The following is an 18,750-nucleotide window of genomic DNA, read 5'->3' as shown; positions in this document are numbered from 1 at the left end:
AGCATTTCAATCACTTAGGATACTGTCAAAAAACCATTATTATAATACACTATATGCTTATGAAAACGTATTTGAGGGCACTATTACAATATCTAGGTCATTAGCTAAAAGTATTCTATGACACCTCATGACTACAATTAATAAAACATATACAGAATTACAACATCCACTGACTATAGTAGCTGAGCTAAAAACCATTTTATTGTATTGTTTACACTCTGTGTTTTATGTTTTGATTGCCACAGTACATTATCTGCAGATAAGCAAGTACACATGCGACTCCTTACCACCGAGAAAAGCCCAAAGACAAACTACAGAGGCAAAACTAAAACCACATTTTTACAGTACAATCTGGGGCACCTTGAAGGGATTGTCTAGCAGACACATTCTATAGCAGCTGTATTGTAACAGTGTTGGCATTGACTGTACTGTGGATTACTGTGCGAAATTATAAATCAGGCTGTCGAGACTTTAGACAGTGGTGTGTCAAAGCCATATGTTGTATTGAACAATAGGTAAGTATAGTTCAAGGTCCGGATGTACTAATTTTCAGTTGGGAACAATGATTCAGTTCAGTGGTCTTGGTAAATGCAATACATTGAAATAAAGATGAATAAAGAATTGAAACAAATAACTACATTGGTATAAGTGAACTATCAAATTTCGAGAAAAAAAAGCAAGGAAATGTTATGAATGTCCATATTCGAATGTTATTTCATCATTATTCAGAACTACATAAAACGCTAGAAAAGAGAGGAATACATCTGTCAACCAAATAAATGTTTTTTTTCCTACGGTCATAAGAAGCTAAATAACGTATTAAACTGAAATGTATCTTCCGCTTTTAACCCAACCCCTATGAATCAAAGAGGTGCGGGGGGCTGCCTTGATCAAAATCCACATTTTCGGCACCCGAGGATTAACTGCCTTGTTCAGGAGCAGAACAACATATTTTTACCTTGTCAATTCGGGGATTTGAAGGTGGGAGTGACCGTCCCAACACTCTAACCACTAGACCACCTACTGCGCATAGTCTTTATAGCCACAGTTTGAGCTATATAATCCACTGTGAAGGTTTGGAGCTATTTTAATTGTAACGCTGCAGTCATTATCACTCCTGTTTGTGCTTCATCATCCACACAGCTTTCTTAGTATTTCCACAAAATCCCTCTGGGTGGCGCTGCTATACCATTAGCTACCTATCTCGGCAGAACTGTTAAGTGTGCCATGTATTCAACAAAGTTGTCAACATTTGAACACTTTCAAAAGCATGCATGTAAGTGATACACTGAAAAGTAGATTGTGCATGTTGAACATTTGTCATATGCATTGTGCATCTTAGTGCGTCATATTTGGTCCATATTTGTATGAATGGCTGACATGTTGTAGAGAACAAAACTGACACTGTTAAACTGCATTGTCATGCAAATGATGCAGCGTCACAATAATAACATCACCATAATGGCAAACAATGTTCTTCCTCACAGGCTAAGGCAGGTCAGAGATCCTACATGGTATTTCCCTTTTGGTTTTGTATAATGCCTAGAAATAAGTTTGAATAAGCAGCACTTTATGAACCAGCGATGATGACAATTGTAGAGACAGAAGTGGTTCGTCAAGCAAAAGAAGGAGAGGACTATTGGAAGTTAAAAGGTGTATTTAGGTGCTTATAGTTTACCTATGCATAAACAAACCATGGCTTGGCTAAAACCACTACAGTACAAACATTATAACACGTTACAGTTTACAATCCAAAGAAAAGGAGATTTCAAGTAACCTCAGGAAATGTTGTTGAATGCGTTGTAGGCCTCTGAAATGTTCAGTAGTGTTGAGTGACCTGACCCCCCCCCCTGTCCTTTTTGGATTAAAGTGAGGTCTCATGGGAAAAGCTGACTGAAGTTTCCATCTTGACGCCATTGGTTGGCTTGTCTGAAGGGCACTCGGTAGGGACCTAAGACAGCAGAGAGAAATGTATCTTTAATTAAAGTATTATATTCTCCTTTCATGAGACAAAGAGTCTTCTCATCACTGAAGTAACTAGTTGTAACAATGTTACAAGCCAATAGCTGTATATTAAACCAACATAGTGGGGTACATAATCACAGTGCCAAATAGCATTCTAGTATCCCATAACAACATCCTACAGCACAAGTTTTCAGATGCCCTATACTGACGTCAGCAATGCTCCTGGGAACTATAAAACTATACATCTTTTCAATAGATATGCAACATGACTACTACTATACATCTACTATACATATTTTGTCTAGTGACTGCCTGAAGACTATTAAAAAAAAATCCATGGAAAACAAATGTATTAAAAGATTCATTTGCTTTGCCCAGCACGCAGCTCTCGACATGATAACAATTCACATTAGATGAGCCCAGCAGAGAGGTCAGTGGCTGAGACACAGCAGGACTTTTCTGTCTTTTGAGGTTTGCCCGGCCCTTGATGTTGGGGATCTCATGAGATACGAGACAGCTTTCACAATGGCTGTCAATGTGAAAGAACAAACGGACGAGTGACCTGACATCTGCGTCATTCAAGGAAAAGTGATTAAGAGGAGGCTGACCTTTCAGAAGAAAGAACAGGAAAATAGAAAATCTCTCTGAGGTAAATGGACAGAATAGGACTTACTGCTTGAAGATTTCTGTGGTTCATGCCCATATTGACGTTGTTTCTTTTCAGTTCTGATTTTATTAAGGCTGAAATAAACAAGTGAAAGTAATTAAGAGAGCCTCATCAAAAATATATAAACATACAACATTGTGGTGTAGCCTACATAGTATTGCATTGTATTTTATCAGCCTGTATCAGTTTTCATAGCAGAAAGTGGATCATATGGAAGACCCCCACACTCCACAGAACAGATCAGAACAGATCAGAGAGCCAACCAACCTGTGAGAAAGATGCCCAGGAAGATCCAGACACAGAGGAACAGGTTCCCAGCCAGGGGGTTGTAGTCTGTTGTTAGTCTTCCCTGGATCAATGTGAAAATAATCCCAAAGATCTGAGGGAGGAAGGAGACATAAGAGGTGAGCAACACACTATACACCTGTAGTGCCTCAAGGGTACACTTTTAGAAAAAAAGAGTTCCAAAAGGATTCTTCAGCTGTCCTCATAGGATAACCATTTTTGGTCCCAAGTACAACTATTTTGGGTTACATGTAGAACCTTCTGTGGAAAAGGTTCTACACAAAACCCAAAAGAGTTCTACCTGGAACCAAAAAGGGTTCTTAAAAGGGTTTTTCTATGTGGACAGCCGAAGAACCATTATTGGTTTTAGATAGCACCTTTTTTCCCCAAGAGCGTATATACAAATTTATAGTGACTAACGCAACAGATCACCAAACAAAAAACTTCTCAGACGCCCACTTGGCAAAGAAGCTAAATCATTTTATGAAGAGCTAGAATAGAAAGTAAGTGTACTATGCAGACTTTGTGGGGGTAGGCAAATATTACATAATACACTGTTGAGGGGAGGACACATGCTGTGGTACACGGGAATACCCAAATGTATTTGCCTGAAAATATCCCTGGAGGCAGTCGAGCATGGTTCCACGAACAATAAAAATATTCATGATTGTTTAGATGATCATGTGTCTGACGCTTACCTGTGCAAATGCATTAAGAAGACCAGAAGATGTCCCTTCCGATTCAGGATACGTAATTTCAACCCCAAATTCAAAGCCAAGCGGCAGGTAACCAGTCATGAAGAACCTACAGAATAACAATATCATATCAGTGAACCATGCCTGCCCTCAGGGAAAACACACTGCTTTATCTTGATGCCCTTGACGTTTATAATTTTTGAACATAACCAGGGCCGGACTGGCCATATGGTACTTCAGGAAAATGCCAGATGGGCTGGTCCATTTTTAGCCCAGTGGGCCTGTCCAGCTTAGGTTTTTTTGCACAAAAGTATCATTATCTGGCTAATAATGGGGGCCTCAAGGAATAAAATGGGCTGGTGTGTTAGAAATGCCAGGGCAGATGTCTGGTTCCAGTCCGCCCCTGAACAATACATAAATAATAGAGACATTGCATGAGTGACTGTTTACCCTCAGAGCATACAAGAGAACGAGAAGCTGATGTCCAAAAGGTCATTAGACCATGGCATGGAAAATAAAATAAGAGGCTTGCATTTGAAATGTCCTGAATGACACCCTACTGTTCACTACCTTGTCATGTAAAAACAATGTGCAACATGGGCTATCATAACTATTTTACTTCATAATTATCATTTCAATAAATTCTTTACAATCTGATAGGAAACCATTTCCTTTGTGGCAAGAGGATCCTTTCCGGTTACAAAGATGTCAGTTACACAAATGAGAAGCGTCTCTCAATAATGATGCTAGACAGTCTTTTTTAAAATCTAGTTCCAGAGGGGTTATCTCCAGCCTTACCCCAGCACGCCGGCAGTGAAGAACACCAGGTAGATATTGTTGAGGTCCAGAGTGAAGGTGAACACCAGCATACCAATGAAGGACAGGATGTAGACCATCAAAGTGGTCATTCTGAAGAACAATCACAGGACAGAACATTTATGTAAATACAAGTGGATACATTCAATACCGAGAGTTTCACAACTAAAGAGGCAATAGGGAGGTACCATGGGCAGGGAATTCCCTAAATGCATTAAGAGCAATTTACTACAAACCTGCGTTATTATGGTCTGAACTGGCAGGACATAATTCTTGGAATGTCCCGTAGGCTGCATATTTAAAGGGTGAGTTAAAACTCATAAACGTCAGAGTTTGTGTCTTTACAGAACTTCCCTTTCTAGTAACAGCAGAATCTGTCTGCAAAACTGCTACCACAGTGCACAAAGTTTCCAGAAATAACTATACCAATTTAAATAGACATACACCGTAACTGCCTTCTGTAGCTCAAGATTGCATCATGTGCAACATAGATTCATGACTGTGTCAACAAATTATGTAGTGATTCATGTCATTGGCAGTTGTGCTTGGGGACAGTACCTACTTGTAGGTTTTGGTGTGATCCAGCCACAGTCCACAGATGATGGAGCCCACCATTCCAGCCACCACAAGGGTGAGACCAATCCTGCCTGCATTCAGTTCCTGGTTCTGGGGTGAGGAGTTTAATGTTAGTGTAGGGTAAAGCAGGCTTTTCAAGGGACATGTGCCATATTCACATGAAGACCCATGGCTAAGAGCATTTAGTTCAAACTTGAGGCTCATGAGGACTCCAGACACAATATGGTCTGGATGCATGTATGATGCATGTATGAATGGTACATACAGTACCATTCAAGGGTTTTCTTTATTTTTTTAAACTATTTTCTACTTTGTAGAATAATAGTGAAGACATCAAAACTATGAACACATATGGAATCATGCAGTAACCAAAAAAAGTGTTAAACAAATCAAAATATATTCTATATTTGAGATTCTTCAAAGTAGCCACCCTTTGCCTTGATGACAGCTTTGCACACTCTTGGCATTCTCTCAACCAGCTTCATCAGGTAGTCACCTAGAATGCATTTCAATTAACAGGTGTGCCTTGTTAAAAGTACATTTGTTGAATTTCTTTCCTTCTTAATTAATTTGAGCCAATCAGTTGTGTTGTGACAATGACAAGGTAGGGGTGGTATACAGAGTAGCCACCTTTTGCTTTGATTACAGCTTTGCACACTCTTGGAATTCTCTCAACCAACTTCACCTCGAATGCTTTTCCAACCGTCTTGAAGGAGTTCCCACATATGCAGACTTGTTGGCTGCTTTTCCTTCACTCCCACTCATCCCAAACCGCTGAGGTTGGGTGATTGTGGAAGCCAGGGCATCTCGTGCAGCACTCCATCACTCTCCTTCTTGGTCAAATAGCCCTTACACAGCCTGGATGTGTGTTGGGTCATTGTCCTGTTGAAAAACAAATGATAGTCCCACTAACTGCAAACCAGATGGGATGGTGTATCGCTGCAGAATGCTGTGGTAGGCATGCTGTTTAAGTGTGCCTACAATTCTAAATAAATCACTGTGTCACCAGCAAAGCACCCCCACACCATCACACCTCCTCCTCCATGCTTCTTAGTGGGAACCCCACATGCGAAGATCATCTGTTCACCTACTCTGAATCTCATAAAGACACAGTGGTTGGAACCAAAAATCTTACATTCGGTCTCATCAGACAAAAGGATAGATTTCCACCGGTCTAATGTCCAGTGCTCATGTTTCTTGGCCCAAGCAAGTCTCTTTTTCTTATTGGTGTCTTTCAGTAGTGGTTTCTTTGCAGCAATTCGACCATGAAGGCCTGATTCATGCAGTCTCCTCTGAACAGTTGATGTGGAGATGTGTCTGTTACTTGAACTCTGTGAAGTATTTATTTGGGCTGCAATTTTCTGAGGCTAGTAACTCTAATGAACTTATCCTCTGCAGCAGAGGTAACTCTGGATCCTCCTTTCATGTGGCAGTCCTCATGAGAGACAGTTTCATCATAACTCTTGATGGTTTTTGCGACTGCACTTGAAGAAACTTTAAAAGTTCTTGTAATTTTCCAGATTGACCTCATGTCTTAAAGTAATGATGGACTTGTGTTTCTCTTTGCTTATTTGAGCTGTTCTTGGCATAATATGGACATGGTCTTTTAACAAATACGTCTATCATCTGTATACCACCCATACCTTGTCACAACACACCTGATTGGCTCAAACGCATTTAGAAGGAAAGAAATTCCACAAATGTACTTTTAACATGGCACACCTGTTAATTGAAATGCATTCCAGGTAACTACCTAATGAAACTGGTTGAGAGAATGCCAAGTGTGTGCAAAGATGTCATCAAGGCAAAGGGTGGCTACTTTGAAGAATCTCAAATATAATATATATTTAGATTTGTTTAAACCTTTTTTGATTCCATATGTGTTATTTCATAGTTTTGATGTCTCCACTATTATTCTACAATGTAGAAAAAAGTAAAAATAAAGAAAAACCCTAGAATGAGTAGGTGTGTCCAAACGTTTGACTTGTACTGTACACGGTGAATCGGTTTAGGGGGTACAGTTCCGGGATTTATGGAAAGTCTGGTGGGAAAGGGATGTTTATGTCATCTGACATGTTAAAGTGAGAGAAGGCTGCTACTAGAGTACACAGAAAGTTGCTTGTCTTTCAGTCTTTTAGCCAACCCTGATTGACTCTCTCCTCCATGGGTAGCAGGCATGCGTAAAAAGCGGATAATGAACATCAAAGCGGGAGACAATGGATTCGTGCCCTGTCATGGTTTCCGCTCTCATTTAACTCCATCTGTTTATAGAGAAAGCCTTTTCCCTTAAGTCTTTACTACTGTCCTGTTCAAGAGCTTGTGTTTGATCTAGCTATGCATGTAGTAAATCAACTTATCAAATCATCTTAATTTTCAGTCATTGAAACATGCATCTTTTGCACTCCACTTACCTTGTAACAAGCCATAATCATCTGATTGAGAAGTGTTGACACAGAGTAGAAAGAACCAGTCATGATACCTAAAAGAAAATGGGGGGAAAAAATGATTTCTTTCAATGTTTCATCCCGACATAGTGATATCAATTCCAAGAATGTATGTAGTACACACAAAACCATGAAAATTGCTGAACACCAACAAAATAAACTCTCTAGAGGTCAAATCCAAGAAACATATGTAACTGGACTGAGCACTGGGCAGTCAGTCTGCCTTGGGGTGCATGGGGTTAAAGGACAGATCTCATCTGCCTTGTATGGGGTTAAAGACAGATGGATCTCATAATGGAACAAATATCCCCCAGCAAACAGTCAGTGAATGAACAGAATGCAATAAGAAGAGACTTGGGTCCGCACTCAGGATAACTGGCCTGGCCCCAGATCTGTATGTGCTTCGGCCAACACCTCTAACTTTACTTGTCATGTAAAAACACGTTTGGCATGACAACAAACCCAACAGATGAGTTTGCTAAAGCACAGACCTGGCAATTAGTCAGGTGTCTCACCATAACTTTAAGGTAGCTTTATGTTACAGTGGTAATAACATGGTTATAGTAAGTGTAGTAACGACATAAGGAGCAAAATATGGTACGATTATGATAAATCTGGTGTCTCACCATAACTGATGAGCAGTAGGATGAAAGGTTTGTTCTTGAACAGGTTGATTATGGACTGTCTGTAGGAGTAGTCTTCAGGAGCACAGTCAGGTAGGACCGCCTGAGCTTGGCTGGGAGGTAGTGAGGGTCTGTCTTTCATGACTAGGAGAGAAAAGACATAGTCAACACTAACACGCTGTATTTACAGCTTTACAACATAATGGCGAAGTGTTTGTTTCTTGCTTCAAATGCACTCAGTAGCTTATGACTGCAATGAGTCATTCCTGATTTTGCAAAACACTATCACAGCTTATTGTGAAATAAACACAAATTACTTACTCGAAATTCGTGACAGGCACACTTTGTGTGTATTACACAATTTTCTTCACAGTGCATTTTGTGTGTATTTCTTTCTTCATAATGCATTTGTGTACATTAAACCAATTCCAATTTGTTGTGGCTAACTTAAGCTAGGCTAGCTAGGTGGCTAACGTTAACTAGACGGCTAACGTTATAGCTCGGCAAGACGTTGCTAGACGTTCGCATTATATGCCCACCCATCCTCAATGACCAACCTCCTTCCTATCATTTCTGTCTTAATTAAGTAACCTACTGTCTTTATCTGTGATTGAAATTCACTGGTTACAAAATGTTGTACTGCACACAGAAAATTACACATTTTCTTATGCCTGTCAAAAATGTCCAATAAGTAATTTGTGTCTATTTCACAATAATCTGTGATACTGGGTTAGATTTACTGTGGTATATTTGCATAGTTGTATGGAATGTGTAGCCCATAGAACATCTACAGTGCCTTCAGAAAGTATTCACACCCCTTGAATTTTTCCACATTTTGTTGTGTTACAGCCTGAATTTAAATTGATTACATTTATATTTTTGTGTCACTGTTCTACACACAATACCCCATAATGTGAAAGTGTAATTTTGTATGTAGAACATTTTAGAAATGAATAAAAGGACCACAGGAGGAGGCATGTGGCTGGGTCCAGGGACAGGCAGAAGGTCAAACACAGGGGGTCCAAAAAGGCAACAGTACAGGCAGGGAAAAGGCTAGTAACGTCGTCCGGGAGATCGAGCAATAGGTTGTGTGGTGGAAGAATCAGAATTAGTTGTGTAACATAGATAATTAAGATGTCTTATCTGCATAATATACTTATGTGATATACTTGTTGTTAGAATGTATCCCTTCGGACTCTGGTGTTGGCAGTTGCATTTCTTCCCTCAGCTGGGGCTCAGTCACCTGGGGCCCAGAGAGGGGAGAGGTCAGGCTTGTCTTTCACATGTCCTTGGTGCTATGCAGAATATCAGAAAGGGAAGAGGACAGGAGGGAACATTGTCTTCATATGTGAATGTGTCTTTACCTATTCTTAAACCATGTGAAGGGATGGTGTGATTAATGGGGAACAAATTACTTGTCTCAACAATGTCTGTGCACCAGTCACTTCCTCGTTTGGCATTGGGGGATGTGTGTGGTAGTGTCTGGAACCATTGTATGTCATCTCTAATGTTGCACTTATCCTGGGTTAGTGTATGACCTAGAGGCTCACTCCCTCAGTGAGCTTGTCCAGGAGTGGGGTCAAGAAGGGGTTTTACTTGAGATGGAAGTATCTGGAGTTGACAATTGATTTATGCCATTGGATGAGTTGGTGTTTTTGTGCTATGAAGTACCAGGAACGAGATTGGAACCTCTTCTTAGGGACCAAGATGAACGATAATTTATAGCGAATTCTATCTGGCTGCAGGACACTCCTTTCTCATTTAAAAAGTCTCACCCTGTGACCCATTCAAAACATGGATCTTGGCTATAAAAGACCTTTGTACTTTTGTCTCGCCGCTTTTCAACGAATCATCAGAGATGTGGAACAAGTCAAGGGGTATGAATACTTTCTGAAGGCATTGTAAATGCAGTCGTCTGGACCTATGGAGTTAGTTTCTACAGTGACTAAATCAGGGCTCTCCAACCCTGTTCCTGGAGAGCTTCCCTCCTGTAGATTTGTGCTCCAACCCCAGCTGTTACTAGCTTATCAACCAGCTAATTATAGCTGGTTGATAAGCTAGTTAAGAATAATAATAATAACCAGCTAATTATTAGGGATGAAAACCCACAGGACGGTAGCTCTCCAGGAACAGGGTTGGAGAGCCCTGGACTAAATGATGTGCTATCCATCGGATCCATTTCTGCACAACACTATTCCAGATGGCATGATGAGGCTTGTGTCAACTTACTTACCAATTACAGTCAAGATGAAGAGAGCAGTGGAGACTACAGCTGTCCAATAAAACATAACTCTGATGTTGTGTCCCATCAGCTCTATGTCTTCCACAGTGTTGGGGACCAGGACAGGTGGAAGCAGGAAGCCAATGGCAGTGCCCAGCTAGAAGGGGATCAGACAAATACATCAATGTCACATATTCCATCAAAATACAGAAATAAATTGTTATTTTTACACAGCAGCATAAACATGTACATCATAAGCATGCAGGCCTACAGTTTACAATATGATTAGAATATGATTAGGCTAAAGGATTCAATAGGTGCCACCCATATCATGACTCAACACACACGCACCTGGTTACCCAGCACGGCAGTGGCACATGCAGTAGACACCTCCTTCGGGCCAAACCACACTGATGCAATCTTAGAGGGCAGCCCGAGGATGAAGACTTGGGCTATAGAACATATTATCTGTCCGGTCATTGTCACACCGAACAGATCTGGCCGGACGCTGGCGCATTTCACCCACGCACCGACGCAGTTCAAACCCGCGCCCATAAGGGCTGTCAGTTTCAGTCCTTTTTTATCCAGTAACCATGTTGCCGGGAAGATCAAAGGCACATACGCGACCATGTATACAATTGACAGCCAGTCGATCTTGTCGCTGGATACATTGTAGAAGTGGGTAAAAATGTTGGTGATGATGCTGTACTGGATCCATTGAAATGCGTTGACGAGGGAGTAAAAGCTGAACACAGCTAAAACGGAGAATCTTCTCCAATAGAGTTTCGTTTCGATACATGTTTCCTCTCCAGGAAGCATAGCCTGCTTCTCATCTGGAGGGATCTCTTGTTCCAAAGCCTTCGAGTCCAGTTCTGTCAGATGTTCCGATCCATTCGTTAGATCGGTGTACTGATCCCCTACTGGGACTGCCCCGTTATGCACCGAACGCTTGCATGAGATGTCTATTTCGTCAGGTGCGTTGTCACGTCGCAGATGCTCCTGTACCAACTCGCCAGCCACCATGATGCTGCGCCAACGTCGCCTATCGCTATAGCCTATACCCTAAAGTCAGGAAGCACGTTTACACAAAATAGGGCAGATCCAACATTCAGTTAGTAGATAATACAACTATTCACACCGTTTTATGAATAAGTCATTTTAAAATATTGTAGGCTATCTATCTGTATTCGCTCTCATAAACGCCTTCTTTCGCATGGTCCTGCTGTAGCCTAGTATGTCCGTGCCGCTTTTGTTCAGTGCATGGGAGTGGAGAGTACTGTAAGGCAGGGCGCATTTACATCAGACAACTCAAATATAGAGGCCTTCGGATGATGACTCCGACCAATCAAAGAAGAAGAAGTGCTCACCGGCCTCTTTATGCATTCAAATAAACTGGATAATTTCCTTAATAGAATTGAGGTTGTTCAAAGGTGTATGTGTTCATTAGTGACACATGGTCTCCTCATTATCTCTCCCTAATCCTAATCTTAGATTAACCTAATATACCTGCCTAGCATATACTGTACAGTAGGATACTCGCACTGAAAAAACAAACGATTGAGACAATCTATGCATAAAATGTGTAATAAAATCATCCACCTCAATGACATAGGCCTAACAAGTCAATTTTCTCTGCTAATTGTAGACCTTACATTTGTAGATGGGAGGTGAATTTACCCTTTTATTCATTATGTTTTTGAAAATGCGGATCTTCAATTCGTCCTCAGATTTACCACGATTAAATACGTTTCAAGATGCACTGGCACACGTAGGCTTACATCACTACACTTCCACGTTGTCACAGTTTGCATTGTTGCGTGAAATTCTCAGGTTTCCAGATCCATGGAAACCGCGGCTCGGCTAAAGACAACAATGCGCTCATTACGCCCCACGTCATTTGGCTGCTACTTGCTATTGTGGTGTTGTAAAGCCTATCAAACATGTCAAAATATAAAGAGGGTGCCCTGTTCGAAGTAAACATGCTACGAGAAACGTGGTGTCGAGTAGAGATTGACAGTAAGTTTTGGGAAAGAGCAGAGAAGAGACATTTTGACTGTCATTTGCAAAACACCTGCGACTTCAAGTCGCTCCAGGCAGTGACTCCGGAGCAACGGTCTGCTTGGACAGCTGCAGGACATGTCACCAAATACTCGGAGCGAAAACACTTCGAAGAAAGCCGTAAGCATTACCAACGTCATAGCTAATGACTGCTGAGTGTGTCCATAGATAGTGATGTTAGTGTCTGCTGATGTGAACCTGACCAAACAGAAACAGGATTTCTGGATGTTATTACATGTTTTCTTTAGTCCTTTTTTCTAAACCTTTATTTAACCAGGCAAGTCAGTTAATTGAGATCAAATTCTTATTTTCAATGACGGCTTAGGAACAGTGGGTTAACTGCCTTGTTCAGGGGCGGAATGAAAGATGTTTATCTTGTCAACTCGGGGATTCGATCTTACAACCAGTCCAATGCTCTAACCACTAGGCTACCCTGCCGCCCCGTCCATGAACTTGAGGTTTTTAAAAATGTTCCTCAAATTGAAACCATGTCGCCCCTAATGGTTAATAATACAAGCTATGCATACATATATTGGTTTATTTTTATTTTTTATTTTTTTCAGACAAGGCCCATCTGGTATAATGAGGCAGAGGAACTCTTCAGCACCAAGTGGAATATTTCTGAAATAAATGGCACTTACATTATATATAGAAGTGTCCATCACATATGCAAAAACACCTGTTGATTGAGCATTTTATTTCACAATTCCATTTCATTTTCAGAGACACAGCATGAGATAACACAACATTAATTTAATTACAAAACGCGTCACTCAAGTCTCTTAATTTTTGGGAACAATCTGAGGGCATTATCTGTAGTGGCATGAATTACCATTTGAGGTGTGATTCCTTTGACATGAGCAATGTACTCACAGACCAGTGAAATGTTCTTGGGTTCATTCCTTACCTGCAGAGGGGAGACGTAGAATATGAACACTTATACAAAACTATCAGGTTGCTGCTTTACATAATGATGCATTCCAAATGATGACCCACATGTTTTTCTGGTCCCAAGGCAGGAGAGTCTGTCTCCAGACAGATGTGTTCTAATGGAATCTGTTTGATCAGCTTGGATTTCTGTTATAACACAGTAATAACACAGTCATTATGAGGGGACTCAACAAGCAACCACCACAAATCATGTCTGGTTTTATCACGCCATATGGCCGTTTCAGAGTTGTTTTGCAGAAATGCATAGTGAGCATTTCTGGCCCAGTAAAATAAGCCTTTACACCAGTCTTTAATCAGTATTTAAAACTTGAACTTGAGACGAGCTTGTTCAAAGATCAAGGTGTTAGAAAAGATAAGGTATTTCTATAGAAAAGATAAGGGATTTCCATAACAATGAGGACATACAGTACTGTTGGTGACTCCACAATACCTATAGAAAATGTACTGAGAGATTACTGAATGACTCCAGGTTAATGAACAACTGTATCGCTCACCTGGTCATTCCTACAGACAGCTGGAGGGAAGGAGAAGAAGTACCCTGCCTGCACTCCTTCCATGGCCACTGATAGTTTCCCTGCAAAGTTGTGCAGCAAAGCACAAGTGATACCTGATAGGATAGCCAAAATAGTTAAGGCCTCCTAAAAATGAAAAATTAGTCACTTCAGCAATGAGGCTGTCCTCTTATGTAATCCTGATTTTAAGACACCCACCCTGTTCTTTCAGAGTAGCTATGGTGACCTTTGCAGCTGATCGGGAATGGATGTTCCTGCGTCAAAGAGGAAATGCACACAACAAGAAAGTGTCAGGAGAAATATAGTGGTAACAAATAATAACACTCCTTAATATCCAGTTGTAGTGAGACATTCCATGCAAAGCCTGTTCTTGTCTCTGCCAAGGACATGGCTTGTTGCAGTTGCTCGCAGTCTGATTACATGAATGTAACGTGTCTCCTAGCACACACAGTACTATGCACCAAGGCTATCCACGATAAACTCACACTGGCAAATCCAGATCCTTGGATATTTGTAATTGCTTGGTGAAAACAGTCAGCTGTTCCTCTCTCTCCTGAGAAGTGGGGGCATACCAAGGTGTGTAGTCAAGACCAATCTGTAATCAAAAGAAGAAAAAGAGACTGTTTAAAGGATGAGGGGCAATAGAAAAACATTATAATTGCATTGATTGTCTATTGACTGAATGTATGCTAAACAAAAACCATTGATTTCAATCTTTAACAAACCATGTAACTCTATGCACAATTACTACTTTGAACAATTTAGACAGTACATAAACAAATTACTGGAAACATTTTGCAGATGCAAAGTTTGGTAACAGAATTAAGGTAAAATCTCCCTTAGTTTGATTCCGTTACAAAACATTGTACAGTGCCTTGCGAAAGTATTCGGCCCCCTTGAACTTTGCGACCTTTTGCCACATTTCAGGCTTCAAACATAAAGATATAAAACTGTATTGTTTTGTGAAGAATCAACAACAAGTGGGACACAATCATGAAGTGGAACGACATTTATTGGATATTTCAAACTTTTTTAACAAATCAAAAACTGAAAAATTGGGCGTGCAAAATTATTCAGCCCCCTTAAGTTAATACTTTGTAGCGCCACCTTTTGCTGCGATTACAGCTGTAAGTCGCTTGGGATATGTCTCTATCAGTTTTGCACACCGAGAGACTGAAATTTTTTCCCATTTCCCACTTGCGAATACTTTCGCAAGGCACTGTATGTACACAGTTCTTCCTGTATTTTTTTTAAATTAAAAGGTTCAGTGGAAATTATTAAAAGTAGTCATTGTGTGTATAGAGTTTTATGGTTTGTGAAAATTTTCCATTATCATGGAATTGCCCCTCAGCACAAATCTGAGATGGTCACTGGGCAGCTTAATGGAAACCAGTTGAACAGTGGGCGGTTAGTCAAAGCTTTCCCAGTCCAGGCCAACCGTCAGTCCCAAACAAAACACATGCTGGGAATGTCCAGCTAGAGCACCCTGTCCCCACTAGCTTACTCTGTGCTGTTACTGACTGGGAGACATGGTTGACTTAGTCCCAATACCTGCCTCTCTGGGCTCAACCAAATTAACTTTGTGAAAGAATGCTTCTGCCAGACATGCATTCCTTCCAAAGCTCTAGCGAAGGATATAGATCATTAAGGGTATTAGCCGGCAGGGTGAATTGTTAGTGATTTAAGAAGTTATTGTTGCAGCGTGCACTTTCAGTTTAGCAAGTCGGAGCTCAGGCTTAATAAGCCTAATCCTTTTGCTTTACAGAAGTCATACCATTTCACAGTTTTTACACCAGGATATGACACGTGTGTTTACGTAAGATTAAGCATGTATCGGGGCCAGACAGACCTGCTGCATAGGACTAGAAAAGTTATAACTGGCTTTTACATAGAATTCTATGAGTAGGCCTACAGTACAGTACATACTAGAGGTTGACAGATTAATCGGAATGGCCGATTAATTAGGGACGATTTCAAGTTTTCATTACATGTCCAAAAATACCGATTTGGCCAATTGTTTTATTTTTTATTTTACACCTTATTTAATCTTTATTTAACTAGGCAAGTCAGTTAAGAACACATTCTTATTTTCAATGACGGCCTAGGAACGGTGGGTTAACTGTCTCGTTCAGGGGCAGAACGACAGATTTTTACCTTGTCAGCACGGGGGATTCAATCTTGCAACCTTACAGTTAACTAGTCCAACGCTCTAACCACCTGATTACATTGCACTCCACGAGGAGACTGCCTGTTACGCGAATGCAGTAAGCCAAGGTAAGTTGCTAGCTAGCATTAAACTTATCTTATAAAAAACAATCAATCAATCATAATCACTAGTTAACTACACATGGTTGATGATATTACTAGTTTATCTAGCGTGTCCTGCGTTGCATATAATCGATGCGGTGCGTATCGTTGCTCCAATGTGTACCTATCCATAAACATCAATGCCTTTCTTAAAATCAATACACAGAAGTATATATTTTTAAACCTGCATATTTAGCTAAAAGAAATCCAGGTTACCAGGCAATATTAACCAGGTGAAATTGTGTCACTTCTCTTGCGTTCATTGCACGCAGAGTCAGTGTATATGCAACAGTTTGGCAACCTAATTTGCCAGAATTGTACATAATTATGACATAACATTGAAGGCTGTGCAATGTAACTGGAATATTTAGACTTATGGATGCCACCCGTTAGATAAAATACGGAACGGTTCCGTATTTCACTGAAAGAATAAACGTCTTGTTTTCGAGATTATATTTTCCGGATTCGACCATATTAATGACCAAAGGCTCGTATTTCTGTGTGTTATTATGTTATAATTAAGTCTATGATTTGATAAAGCAGTCTGACTGAGCGATGGTAGGCAGCAGCAGGCTCGTAAGCATGAATTCAAACAGCACTTTCGTACATTTGCCAGCAGCTGTTTATGACTTCAAGCCTATCAACTCCCGAGATTAGGCTGGTGTAACCGTTATGAAATGGCTAGCTAGTTAGCAGGGTGCGCGCTAATAGCGTTTCAAACGTCACTCGCTCTGAGACTTGGGTGTGGTTGTTCCCCTTGCTCTGCATGGGTAACGCTGCTTCGAGGGTGGCTGTTGTCGATGTGTTCCTGGTTCGAGCCCAGGTAGGAGCGAGGAGAGGGACGGAAGCTATACTGTTACACTGGCAATACTATAGTGCCTATAAGAACATCCAATAGTCAATGGTTAATGAAATACAAATGGTATAGAGAGAAATAGTCCTATAATTCCTATAATAACTACAACCTAAAACTTCTTACCTGGGAATATTGAAGACTCTTGTTAAAAGGAACCACCAGCTTTCATATGTTCTCATGTTCTGAGCAAGAAACTGAAACGTTAGCTTTCTTACTTGGCACATATTTCACTTTTACTTTCTTCTCCGACACTTTGTTTTTGCATTATTTAAACCAAATTGAACATGTTTCATTATTTATTTGAGGCTAAATTGATTTTATTTATGTATTATATTAAGTTAAAATAAGTGTTCATTCAGTATTGTTGTAATTGTCATTATTACAAATACATTTCAAAAATCGGCTGATTAATCGGTATCGGCTTTTATTGGTCCTCCAATAATCGGTATCAGCGTTTTTTGTTGTTGTATCGGTCGACCTCTAGTACATACCTCTCCCACTGCAACAATGTCATCTCTGTACTTCTGGAACAAGGGCAAGGCAGGCTCCAAGTCCTGTAATAAGAGATGTTTTGGGAAAAGTCAGCATGCTTGTTCCTCTCATCCTGAGACAATATCAACATGATGTTATAGAGTTACATTTAGTTTATAACCATAATATCTAACATAAGGCTGACTGTCTGACATGTGTTTGATGTCTATTAATTGAGTGTGTCTGCTAACTGTGTGTGAATGTTTGTACCTGAATCTTCACGCTGCGCTGGTCATGGGACCCACAGCCTTGGACTGGGTGGATTCCAAAACATGGTGCAACTAGATCTGGGTAGCTGAAAGAGCAACAGTAAGAGTAACTCAAAGACAACATTCATAAAACCGTTTCACAGTGTCTCAATGTACTACAAGAACAGATAAATGTCTCTTGGAGAGAAAAAAACTCACAGTCAAAAGCTGCTGGAAGCCAATGGAACATTGTGATAGTGAGTTGAACTATTATTTTGTGTTATAATGTATGCATTTTGAGCAGGATATCACAAGGCACAGAAATTGCTATTATAAAACTATGACATTTCTGAATATGGGCTATTATGTTCTGCAAATAAGATATGTTGTGTATGATACTAACCTTTTAAACAGCTGGATAACTCTTTCAAACTCACTGGGCTCTTCAGTGACAGAAATAAGTGTTTTGACTCCAGCCTGAAATGGCACAACATCTGATGTAGACTACAATACAACTGTTAATAAATACAGTAATCAAGATTTTATTCATATTAACTTAATATCATTAAACATTTTACATATATTATATAATAGCTATAACTAACCTCTCTGGTTCTCTTGATCACATCCTCTAAATCCTGCAGAATAGACACACACTTTTGTACTGTCACTTTTTAACATTCACCCTTGAATAATGTATTGTCATAGCATAGTCAGCTGTCTGCAAGTATTGCTGTGGACTCGATGCGACCATTTTTCACGCTTCCTAGTTGCGAGACTGCCTTCTGGTGGGCAGCACACATAAGCACCCACGCTTGCGTAACAGTTGAATAATAACCGCTTCTGTTACATTAGCCTACATACCACAGACCTTTTACTACATACCCACTAATTTGTGTACACATACCTCGGCAAATTCACATGCTGTGATGTGGCAATGGCAATCAACAAAGCCACCATCCATTGAAGCCATAGACAAAAAAATAGGGTTGAAATTCAAAGTGAATTATGTGAGGTGGAACTTTTTTTTTTTTTTTTACACCGTTTTGTTTCCC

The 18,750-nt window shown here is 40.3% G+C and overlaps 2 protein-coding genes across 6 annotated transcripts; both read right to left on the bottom strand.

The window, feature by feature from the left end:
* Positions 1-179: 179 nt before the first annotated feature.
* flvcr1 (FLVCR heme transporter 1) lies at positions 180-11,763 on the bottom strand. Its single transcript, XM_021612002.2, has 10 exons — positions 10,644-11,763; positions 10,305-10,449; positions 8,075-8,215; positions 7,416-7,483; positions 4,991-5,094; positions 4,411-4,521; positions 3,616-3,721; positions 2,900-3,011; positions 2,639-2,706; positions 180-1,951 (listed from the first exon to the last, which is right to left on the bottom strand). Exons 1-10 carry the CDS (start codon positions 11,313-11,315, stop codon positions 1,865-1,867), a joined length of 1,614 nt encoding a protein of 537 aa, XP_021467677.2. The 5' UTR covers positions 11,316-11,763; the 3' UTR covers positions 180-1,864.
* A 1,134-nt stretch (positions 11,764-12,897) lies between these two features.
* tatdn3 (TatD DNase domain containing 3) lies at positions 12,898-18,747 on the bottom strand. 5 transcript variants are annotated; one of them, XM_021612006.2, is made up of 11 exons: positions 18,603-18,747; positions 18,301-18,333; positions 18,099-18,199; positions 17,718-17,802; positions 17,468-17,530; positions 14,299-14,408; positions 14,012-14,067; positions 13,796-13,908; positions 13,347-13,427; positions 13,183-13,257; positions 12,898-12,971 (listed from the first exon to the last, which is right to left on the bottom strand). In XM_021612006.2, the coding sequence occupies exons 1-11, from the start codon at positions 18,666-18,668 to the stop codon at positions 12,951-12,953; spliced, it is 804 nt and encodes a 267-aa protein (XP_021467681.2). In that variant the 5' UTR covers positions 18,669-18,747; the 3' UTR covers positions 12,898-12,950. The 5 variants fall into 5 exon arrangements, with proteins under 5 accessions (XP_021467681.2, XP_021467678.2, XP_021467680.2 ...); XM_021612003.2 differs by lacking the exon at positions 12,898-12,971 and having other exon boundaries at positions 13,035-13,257; XM_021612005.2 differs by lacking the exon at positions 12,898-12,971 and having other exon boundaries at positions 13,035-13,257; positions 13,796-13,875.
* Between the last annotated feature and the right edge of the window lie 3 nt (positions 18,748-18,750).

This window comes from Oncorhynchus mykiss, chromosome 8 (assembly GCF_013265735.2).
Source record: "Oncorhynchus mykiss isolate Arlee chromosome 8, USDA_OmykA_1.1, whole genome shotgun sequence".
In the NCBI taxonomy this organism is placed as follows: Eukaryota; Metazoa; Chordata; class Actinopteri; order Salmoniformes; family Salmonidae; genus Oncorhynchus; species Oncorhynchus mykiss.
The sequence above is the reverse complement of the archived record's forward strand: the minus strand, read 5'-3'. Positions and strand labels throughout refer to the sequence as shown.

Coding starts and splice junctions, on each gene's coding strand:
- flvcr1 (XM_021612002.2), bottom strand. CDS start 11,315: ATGGTGGCTGGCGAGTTGGTACAGGAGCATCTGCGACGTGACAACGCA. Junction 10,450..10,643: donor CTGCCGTGCTGGGTAACCAG/GTGCGTGTGTGT, acceptor ATCCCCTTCTAG/CTGGGCACTGCCATTGGCTT. Junction 8,216..10,304: donor CTTCATCTTGACTGTAATTG/GTAAGTAAGTTG, acceptor TTTCTCTCCTAG/TCATGAAAGACAGACCCTCA.
- tatdn3 (XM_021612003.2), bottom strand. CDS start 18,668: ATGGCTTCAATGGATGGTGGCTTTGTTGATTGCCATTGCCACATCACA. Junction 18,334..18,602: donor CAGCATGTGAATTTGCCGAG/GTATGTGTACAC, acceptor TCTATTCTGCAG/GATTTAGAGGATGTGATCAA. Junction 18,200..18,300: donor TGATCAAGAGAACCAGAGAG/GTTAGTTATAGC, acceptor GTTGTATTGTAG/TCTACATCAGATGTTGTGCC.